General features: G+C 44.5%; 1 protein-coding gene across 1 annotated transcript; it reads left to right on the forward strand.

Annotated features, from left to right (window-relative positions):
* The first annotated feature begins 522 nt into the window (after positions 1–522).
* Positions 523–3608, forward strand: LOC147855670 (G-type lectin S-receptor-like serine/threonine-protein kinase At5g24080). Its single transcript, XM_087330545.1, has one exon. The coding sequence runs from the start codon at positions 553–555 to the stop codon at positions 3208–3210; it is 2658 nt and encodes an 885-aa protein (XP_087186671.1). The 5' UTR covers positions 523–552; the 3' UTR covers positions 3211–3608.
* The last annotated feature ends 7489 nt before the right edge of the window (positions 3609–11097 follow it).

Below are 11097 nucleotides of genomic sequence, written 5' to 3' on the forward strand. Positions count from 1 at the left end.
GACATGGGGGGTCCAATACTGCAACTGAAAGATGGTGTATATGTACCCGAAGAGGTCTAGGACTCGAGAGAATCATAGGCTCGGGGTCAGTAACAAGAACCCTTGGATAACATAGAAAGGAGAGGGGGTCGAGTACTGCAACTGGACTGGACGATGGTGTTATTTATACAAACAGGGTCTAGTGACCAGGGAAATCGACCAAGTTAGAACCTCAATGGATCGATCTGAGTTGTCCATGTGGAACATAGTAGGACCACGGCCACCAGTGACACTCTTGTGGCACATAATGAACATATGTATTGATCTCTTTCTTTCTTCAATAACTTCCACACAATGTTCAAGATTTGAAGAAGAATATATGTATGTATTGATCTCTTTCTTTCTTCAATAACTATTAACTTCCACACAATGTTCAAGATTTGAAGAAGAAAAGAGAACACATACTATATACTCTGTTTCTACATACATACTAGTAACTATACTGAAGAAGAAGAAGAAGAAGAAGAAGAAGAACATACTGTATACTCTGTTTCTACTCTGTTTCCTCTCCATATGGCTCCCCTGCTTCCATTAGTACTAGTACTTCTTCTTCTTCCTCCTCCATTTTGCAGCTTCCATGGAGCCTTTGCTGCAGAAAATTTGTATCATTCTGGTAATGCCCATTTCTCAACTCAGAGCAATGCTTCCAATTCTTCTTCTTCTTCTTCTGCCTTCTGGCTCTCTGAGAATGGAACCCTCACATTTGGCTTCAAAAACCTTGGTCCCAATCAATACCTTCTCTGTGTTTGGATGACTCAGGACACCAACAGAACACCTCTGTGGTGGCCTTCCATGAATGACTCTGTCGTCACAGAAGGATCCACCCTTACCTTCACAAGTAAAGGAAATCTCGAGCTTTCTGATGCAAACCAATCTTTACTTTGGAATACCTCCGAATCCAATGCTTCCATTGCAAGGCTTGAAGGCACTGGGAACCTGCAGCTTCTGGATGATGACACCAAGGAGAATATCATATGGCAGAGCTTCTTGGACCTCAGAGACAGTCTCATAGTGAGGCCAAGAGACAACAAATCTACTAATCCATTATCCTCTATTGTGACAGATAAACCTTATCTATTGCGGTCTCGCCAGAACGACAGTTCTTATGCTTCCCCCGGAAGGTTCCATCTCGCCACCGATATAAACCAGAATGTTTTCCAACACGCATTGGATATTGCCCATAATGTGGATTTTATCTATCTATATGCACACTTGAATGCGAGCGATGATTTCTTCGAGCTGAGCCGAGACTATGGGAAAACATATAAAGACAACTCATCCATGCCGATGAGTATGCTTCGATTAGATCCTGATGGAGGTCTAAGAATCTATGCTTGGAATGCATCATATTCAACATGGAGCATGATATGGGAATTTGTTGATGATAAATGCATGCTTGGAAGCCCATGCGGCCCTAATAGCATATGCAAAGAAGACACAGATGGGTCTCTTAATTGCACTTGTCCAGTCGGCTATGAAGCCGTAGATACTCGATATGTTTCTCTAGGGTGCTATAATAGTTTGAACTTGAGCACTATATGTGATGGATCTGGTGGCAATACTAGTGCTGGGTTATTCTACATGGCTGAAAACAAGAAAAGTGATTATTATTACAATGACTTATCCCCAAGTAAAGCTAATGATATAGAGGAGTGCAAACAACTCTGCTTGGAGACCTGTGATTGTATTGCTGCATCATATAGGTTGAATGATGGGCAGTGCTTCCTTAAGGGTAATCAGAACACATGGCTTCTCATGAATGGCTATGCCACAGATGGCAACACTCTGTTGATGAAGCTGTTAGTCTCGCCTACAAACACTAGCTTATCGAACACTAGCTTACCGAACACTAGCTTACCGCCGAGTAATGGAGGGGCGAAGGAAGGAGCGATTATCGGGGCAGTTGTGGCAGTTGCTGTGACAGTTATGTTAGTTGTGATTGCCATCGTTACTTGGCGAACAAAAAAGAAAACAGGAGGCCGTGGGTGTGGATTGATGATGATGATGTTCAGAAGGCATGAGCATGGAGTGATGATGAGTGATGCTGGACCGATCAGATTTACATACCAGCAGCTTGTAATGGCCACTCAGAATTTCAGTGAATTTCTGGGTGAAGGGGCATTTGGCAAAGTATACAAAGGGAGAATATTAATAGTAACTGAGAAGGGGAGAGAAGCAGGTGAAAAGCAACTCCCTGTGGCCGTGAAGGTGCTGAAGGGCACCATGGGTGCAATGCATGAAGAAGCTGAAAAGCAATTCAGAGCAGAAGTGAGAACCCTTGGCAATATCCATCATATCAATCTAGTCAGTCTATTAGGCTATTGTATCGGAGGGCGAGGTCTGGATACGAAGATTTTGGTCTATGAATATGTCGAAAATGGATCCTTAGGCGAGTTTCTCTCCGAAGAAGAGAAGCCTCTGCCATGGGCGGTTCGATACTCCATAGCTCTAGGGGCCGCTCGAGGCATCGCATATCTTCATCACGATTGTAACCCGCATATATTGCACTGCGACATAAAGCCTCAGAATGTGCTCTTAGACCATGATTTTACAGTGAAAGTTGCGGACTTTGGATTGGCGAAGCAGTTAGAAGAGGTGAAGAGCCATCTAACAATGTCTCATGTGCGAGGGACCAGGGGTTACATGGCCCCCGAATGGCTGAAAACGGATGAGATTACATCGAAGGCAGATGTGTATAGTTATGGAATGGTGCTACTTGAGCTTGTGAGGGGATTTCATGACAAAGGAAATGATGGTGGTTCCGTTGTAGATTGGGCATACCAGTTCATTTCGAATATAGAAGAAGAAAACACTGCCAACAAGGAAGAGCATCCACATTCTTGTAGTCATATCGATGGACATGATAATGAGGAAATTGACATTCTGAATCGAGAAGAGGAAGTGGCACAAAATAGGTTGCGAGCTGAGGAGCTTCGCGAGAAAACTCGGCTCCTTAAAATCGGCCTCTGCTGCATACAGTATCAGCCCGATTTGCGGCCCTCGATGCTGCGGATTCTTCAGCTCATCGAAGGAAATGGTGATCAAGTCGGGATCCCTCCTTACCCAACCATGCAAAGAGTGCCCTTATTGCATGATCAAAGCTCTAGCACATCTACAAATACTATACAGTCCTATGCCTCGGAGGCCTACTCAGCTTTCTCTGCAAGGTAGCTAGCTAGCTCCAATCAGAGCTAATAATAACATATTGAGCTTAGAGGCAAATAAATATCCATCCATTGTAAGAGCTAGATTTGGGACGAAAGAAAAGATGAATGAAGCTTGAGAATTTAACCTACATTGATAGAGAGACATGTGTTCCTCGGACTCGGACCATAGCCTAACCTCCCAAATTAAGACTCAAAACTAAGCTTCGACAAATTAATTTCTTCTGGAGTCTGTATACAGCATCGAAATCTTCCTCGAAAGACCTAAATGGCATCCCAGGTATCTTCATGTGCTGCCATTGGAAGCAAAGTGAAATCTTGCATATGTGGAAAGGCATTTGAGGTGTTTTGGATTGCTGATCTAACTCTTATTTGGATTTAAGCCAATTGTTAAGAATCGAACTCAACTTCCAATAGGTTCACACTAGCCCATGGACATACCAGGCTAGTTTTGTAAATGGTAGAAAGGGAGCTTGCCCTAGCTTCGTTGGTATATAAACCAACTCATTGTAACTTAGTTGTGTTGGATGTCTTATGTAATATACAGTTTGATTATCTCTATCTTGAGCTCTCTCTCTCTGTCTCTCTCTCTATTGCTAAACACACACACACATAGTCTCTCATCTTTTGTTGCATTGCAATCACCACAGACTCCATATCTTAACATGGTATCAGAGCGAGTGGTTGCTTGATCAAGCATTTTCGATTGTGTTGTGCTGCATGCCGACAACCAACAGAACCGGCCCATCGACAGAGAAGAAACCACCATGAATACTCAAATGGGAAGCGCTCTTCCTATTGAGAAGCTCGACAGAACAAACTTTGCATCTTGGGAATACAAAATGCATCAATACCTTGTCGGACAAGGTTACTAGAGCTACACATTGAAGGAGCTCACGAAACGCAACCCAACCTAACACACGCCGATTATTCTGCTTGGGAGTAGGCCGCGAGTCGTGTGTTGTATTGTCTAGCATCATGCGTTCATGATCATATGCTTGGCTACATTCGAGAGGTAAAAACGCCGAAGCAAGCGTGGGAAAATCTCAAAAAGATTTTCGCAGCCAACACGGCCGCACGCAAGCTCCAGCTTCTTCAGGAGCTGAATAACATCCAACAGAGGGACATGCCAATCTCAAGCTATACCTTGAAAATCAAGGAGCTATGTGACGCCCTCGGATCAATCAATGTCGTCATTGATGATGACGAATTGGTGCAGATATGCCTCGGAGGCTAAGCATCGCGTTTTGGCGTGATTAGATCAGCCATCCTTGCAAGGGAGAACCCTCCCTCCTTCTTCGACCTTCAATCGATATTGCTGGTCGAAGAGAATCATGCCTGACAGAGGAGCAACGCATCAGATGGTCATTTGCTCTATTCCCAGTCGGATAATAGAAGAGATTTCAGCCGTGGAAACAAAGGTCGTTTCGGACAAGTCTATAATGATCGACGGAATCAAGGGCGTAACTCCCACCAGTGGCAGGCGGACAGGAACGGGCCTAGAGAGTTTGGCGGAAGGGGGACTCATAACGCCGGACCGAGCAATCGCCGAAACCCAGTCGAGTGTGGGTACTACGAAAAACCCAGCCACTACGAAGAAGAGTGTCGGAAGAAGAAACGTGAGGCATGCCGACAACTCATGAACTACACAACAAATTCTGACTACGGCGATCGTGGCGGAATGTTCATAATGAGGCATAAAGCACACTCAATGTCTACATAGGCTTCAACTAGCGCCTCCGCCTCAAATAGTGTATGGTTTGTTGACTTGGGTGCGTCCAACCATATGGCGTCTCATGAAGATTGGTTTCGAGAACTACGTAAATCCGATCAGCTTGGATATGTCAAGACTGGCGATGACACGACTCATTCAATACAACATATCGGGAATGTCCCATTCAGAAATGACAGGGACCAAACTTACCTCAAGAACGTCTTGCATGTCCCAACAATCACGAAGAACCTGATCTCAGTAGGTCACATTGTCGAACAGGGAATGCAAGTACGATTCAACAATGATGATTGTTTTATCGAAAAAGGTGATTGAATCATAGCCCACGGCCGTCGTGAAGGCCATATGTTCATCCTCGAGTCGAGCGAGGTAAAGTCGGCCATGTACGCAAAGGGCCAGAAAGTCGAAACTAACTTGAAATTGTGGCACAAGAGGATCAACCACATTAATCTCCAGAAGCTTCAGAACATGTAGACGAAAGAAGTCATAATCGGACTTTTGAACTTTACGACAAAGGAGATCACGGGCGTGTGTGAAGCATGCCAATTCGGAAAGCAACACTGTCACCCATTCTCTAAGGAGCGGAATGTGAGCAAAGGGATCCTGAATATAATACATTTAGATGTGTGGGGACCAGCCCAAATGGCTACCTTCGGCAGATGTCGTTATTATGTCACATTCATCGACGACTTCTCCAGGAACACCTGGATCTACCCGATGAGACAGAAGAGCGAAGTGTTCGGACGCGCTTCCAAAAGTTCAAAGCCGAAGTAGAAAAAGCTACGGGTCGTCATGTATGCTGCCTTCGATTAGACGGAGGTAAAGAATACTTTTCGGATGAGTTCACGAAGTATCTCCAAAAAGAAGGAATCTAACGAGAGTTCTCGTGCCGACATACGCCTCAGCAAAACAACGTAGCAGAGCGGAAAAATAGGCACATAGTTGAAGTTGCGTGAGCTATGATGAATGAGAAGAACTTGCCGAAATCATACTGGGTAGAAGCGGCAAATACGGTTGTATACCTCATGAACAGGTGCACAACCTCAGGAGTACACAACATAACTCCGCATGAGAAGTTTTTCGATAAGAAGCCGAACTTATCGCATGTCCGCATTCTCTGCTCAATCGCCTACGTACATATTCCCGACGATATGCGGCAAAAGCTCGATCCAAAGTCAGAGAAATGTATCCTCGTGGGATACTCGCTCGAACAAAAGGGGTACAAATGCTACAACACCCATCTACCCGAAAAGTTTGCATTAGTTGAGACGTAGTCTTCGACGAGTTCACATCTTGGTACGCACCATAGATTACTTCGACTCCACTCGATGCAGATGACACCGAAATTAGAATAGAAGCTGAGGATCGGCTCACGCAGATGTTCGAAGACAGCCCAACTACGACACGACTGAGTGAACTGCAAGAGCACCCAAGTGATAAAAGCACATTTCGGCCAAGTCCAAAGTTAGACAAAGGCAAGGCGAAAATGCAGGAATACAAAGATCATTTCGATCTTGACAGTGAGTACGGAGGCCTTGACATTCACATGGACGGCGTGAAGAAACCTCTAGAGTCCGCAAACGACAAGCCACGCCGATCTATGCGTGAGAAGAAGCCCGTAAACCGCTACGGCTATGACGAGTACTTAGCGTATCATTACGCCTTCATGATGAAGGTAGCGTTAGTACGGGAACCAAAAATGCTTTCTGAAGCCGTGAAGGATCCGCGATGGGTTAATGCGATGAATGAGGAAATGGAAGCGTTATGTAAAAATGACACATGGGATCTCGTTCCTCATCCCCTAAACAAGAAAGCGATTGGTTGTAGATGGATATACAAAGTAAAATACAATGCCAAAGGATTCGTGAATCGCTTCAAAGCACGGCTTGTTGCAAAAGGATACGTGCAAACACACGGTGTAGACTACGAAGAGACCTTTCCTCCGGTGGCAAAGATGACCACAGTACGAACCGTCATTGCACTCGCCGCAGCGAAAGAGTGGCCTCTCCACCAGATGGACATGAAAAACGCTTTCCTCCAAGGAGAGCTAGAAGAAGAAGTGTATATGATACAACCACCCGGATTTGAATCGCGTAAACATCTGCACGCCATATGCCGACTCAAGAAGCCACTTTACGGCCTCAAACAAGCACCGCGTGCTTGGCATTCGAAGATCACGCAGTATCTTCATCAAGTTGGATTTCAGATGTCAAAATCCGACACTTCCCTGTACATTCGAAACGAGTCAGATAGCTCAATAATCATCATCTTGTACATGGATGATTTGGTCATCAGAGGAAAGGATCTCGCTGAGATTATCAAAGTTAAATCACTTCTTTCCGGCAGATTCAAAATGAAAGACCTGCACTAACTTCATTACTTCCTAGGTATTGAAGTAATTTGGACACCAATCGGGATAATGATCTCCCAACGGCACCACGTCCTCAACTTACTGTACGAATTCGGAATGACAGAGTGCAAACTTGTGTCTACCCCTCTTGATCGCAATATCAAGATTGATGCCAGTTCCGGCATGACCAAGACTGAATCGACTCAGTATCACCAACTGATCGGTAGCTTGATCTATCTCACCATTACGCGACCCGACCTAAGTTATTCGGTCGGCCTACTTAGCCAATTCATGCAAAATCCGCGTAACCTTCATCTCGATTGTGCTAAGAGGATACTACGGTATGTCAATACGATAATGGATCACGACATCTTATATGAGTCGAATACGATTGTTCGACTCGGAGGGTACACAAACGCGGATTGGGCAGGATACAAAGTAGATAGACGATCCACATCCGGATTCGTCTTCTCTCTCAGTAGCGGAGCGATCTCTTGGAGTAGCAAGAAACAGTTAATAGTCGCACTGTCGAGCACAGAAGTTGAATACAGGGGTGCGGCAATCGCCACATGTGAAGCCATATGGCTTAAGCGCGTATTGAAGGATCTGGGCGTTCCCATCAAAGATCCAATACGCTTGTACTGCAACAACATGAGCAATATTTACTTGGCTCGCACCCCCATATTTCACGCGCAGACTAAACACATCGAAGTGCACTACCACTTCATCTGTGAGCGCGTATAGGCCGGAGAAATCGATCTCCAACATATCAGCATGCACCTCCAGGTTGCTGATATATTTATGAAGGCCTTAGGAGTGGACAAGCTCGGGAAATTCACATCGAATCTTGGTCTCATGCCGCCTACATTGCCGAGCTTGAGGGGGAGTACACAGAGTACGCATTGCTACGCAGATATGTACGCCAAACTTCAAACCGAACAAATGGAAGTTGTGTTCAAAGGGGCGTGTTGAGAATCGAACTCAACTTCCCATAGGTTCACACTAGCCCATGGACATACCGGGCTAGTTTTGTAAATAGTAGAAAGGGTGCTTGCCCTAGCTTCGTTGGTATATAAACCAACTCATTGTAACTTAGTTATGTTGGATGTCTTATGTAATATACAGTTTGATTATCTCTGTCTTGAGCTCTCACTCACTCACTCTCTCTCTCTATTGCTAAACACACACACACATAGTCTCTCATCTTCCACTACATTGCAATCACCACAAACTCCATTTCTTAACACCAATATACCAGAGCACTTCGATCATATACAAGAAGATCTCCTTCGTGAAATCTACAGCATGCTATCATATCCCTTTTGAGATCAAGAGGGGTCGATCCCTCATGGAGAGCCATGGTGGCATGGAACATGTCTCCAAAATCCCCCATGGCAACCAATAATCAATCCTAACTCCAAAAAGATCTCCCAAAACAGTATTTTGTGTGATTGCACTTCATGACCTTGCTCACAATGATAATGATAGAGCCAAGCTAATTAATACAATCCATAAAAGTGTTTTTAAGCTCACAATGATAGATTTGTAATTAAATGACTTGGATTGGCTTTAATTTTTCTTGTAAACAGTTTCATTTCACCTTTTCCTTAAAGATTTTGGTTTAAATGGCTTGATAGTTCTGAAATGAATTGGTTTGATTTTTGTTATCTATAAATGGTTCAGTAACTTCGGTTTCAAGGCCAAGAAACTTAACTAGGCCTATACCATAAACAAGCCAACTACCAAGAGCAGGAGTAGAGCATGGCGAGAAGAGGAAATGGCGAGCAGGAGCAGCACGGTGAGGAACGCGAGCGCTGGTTAGCTGTGTGCCGCTGTCCAAGAACTCGACCGCTCGTCAGAGGCTGTTCGGCTGCATAGAGTGCCTCGAATGAACCACATTGCTTGTGAGTTTACCTACCCCTACAGTGTCAGTTACGTTCTGATTAGGGAATAAGACTGAGTGTAGAGCACTAGAGGATAAGGGAGCCTAAGGGCTGCGGGATACAAGAAAACATGGTGGCAAGGGAGCCATCTGAGGGTGGTAAAGTAGACTCAATGTCATCGATTAAAGTATCAGCGGCAAGGGTACCGCTCGTGCGGTGGGTGGAGTCGAGGTATGCACTACAAAGGATGGTTAATGGCCGCGAGAAGCAGCAAGTTGGGAATTTGGAACACAAGGAAACAAGTGACGCTTGGAAAGTCGTAGGGAATCATATTAATGGAGGTGCTGGTAGGATAGGTAAGGATTCGGTGAATCAGACAGATAAGAGGGGATGGATGAAAGAGATGATTAGGGCTCCTTCCAGCAGTATGGCTACAACCCTCTTTGCAGATGATGGCATTGAGGATTCACGAGTGTGGGGAGAAGCGGAGGTTTGGAAAGTAGATGCACGGAAGCAAGAAGCTGGAGGAGATCATGCCAACCTTGCATCATGGCAAATGGATGAAGAGGGAGTAGAAGAGGGGCAGCGGGGATTGCAAGGAGGATCGTCTCAAGGGTTGCCTATGGTGGAGAGTGAGGCCAAAGAGTACACGTTACAAGTGGAAAATCTTTTGAATGAATGTGGTCAGGCACATAATGCACATAATACATGCACGAGAGGAGATGATGATAAGGATTTGAAAATGGTGGAGACTTCCGATGTATTGGATGTTTTTCTGTCCGAAGAAGAAAGTACAATCTTAAATGCCGAGATCAAAAGATTAAAAAAATGTTCGTTCATTTGTAAGCTATTTGGTGGTAGGCCCAACAGAGGTATGGTCCGTGATATGCTACAAGTAGCTTTAATGGATAAGGTCCCACATATAAAGAGTGTGGATAATATGGGTCGAAATTTCTTTCACATCGAAGTGAACGAAGGGAGTGATGTATCGCAAATTATCAATATGAAATGTGTAGAACTCAAATACGGAAGAGCTTTGTTGTTGGAGTGGCATGCTAATTTCAATGTTATGGATGAGGCTAAGAAAATTGGTAATCCCATGGTGATATCTATGGTATTCCCTAATCTGCCTCGACACTTATATCCGTTGATGCAAAATATTGGGGAGAAGATTGGCACAATTTGTCCTTCCAAGGCATCCATGGTAGACAAAATCCGAGACTCCCCTAAGATTAGGGTGCTTGTGCAAAGTTTGTCCACACTTCCCTCCCTAATTAGAGTGCATGATGTGGAGGGAAGATTGATAGATGTGGAGGTGGAATATGAGGGTTTACCTGGCCAATGTTTCTATTGTAAAAGAAAGGGCCACATTGCCAAGGAATGTCCAAGGAAGATTAATAGAAATGTAAGGGGGGAGAAGGATACTGGGCTGTTAGATAAGCAAGAACCGATAAGGGAGTCAAGATTGAGCAACTTCATTGGGGCTGAGAAGGCGAACAATAGTGCAAATGGCTGGACTCGTGTTTCGGGACGGAAAAATGGCTTGCAACGAGAAGTAAACATGAATACACCTCATGCAGATTTGAGAAATCGTTTTGAAGTGTTGCAAGAAGAGGAGGACCTAGCACAAGATTCAAAGAAAACTATTGTTGAAGAGGTGGTAGTATGTACACCCGAGGTCATGTTAAAAAGTGGAACACTTAGACAAGAATCTACCATGGGCTCCCCTTTCTCTATTGGTAAAAGTGGAAGTATGGGACTGAGAGCAATGAAAGACTGGCTGCGTAATGGGAGATGTCAAGAAAGCTCACCCAACGCTCCTGAAATTAAGTTGCAAGCAGTGGGAGAAAGAAGTAAGGAGGCAAATGTTAGAGTTCCAATCAAATTTGTTAGGTCAAAAATATTGGAAGGGGACATGCTGGACAAGGG

Source organism: Azolla caroliniana, unplaced genomic scaffold (assembly GCF_043228905.1).
Source record: "Azolla caroliniana isolate FFs.n. ecotype wild unplaced genomic scaffold, voAzoCaro1.0.p SCAF_14, whole genome shotgun sequence".
Classification (NCBI taxonomy): Eukaryota; Viridiplantae; Streptophyta; class Polypodiopsida; order Salviniales; family Salviniaceae; genus Azolla; species Azolla caroliniana.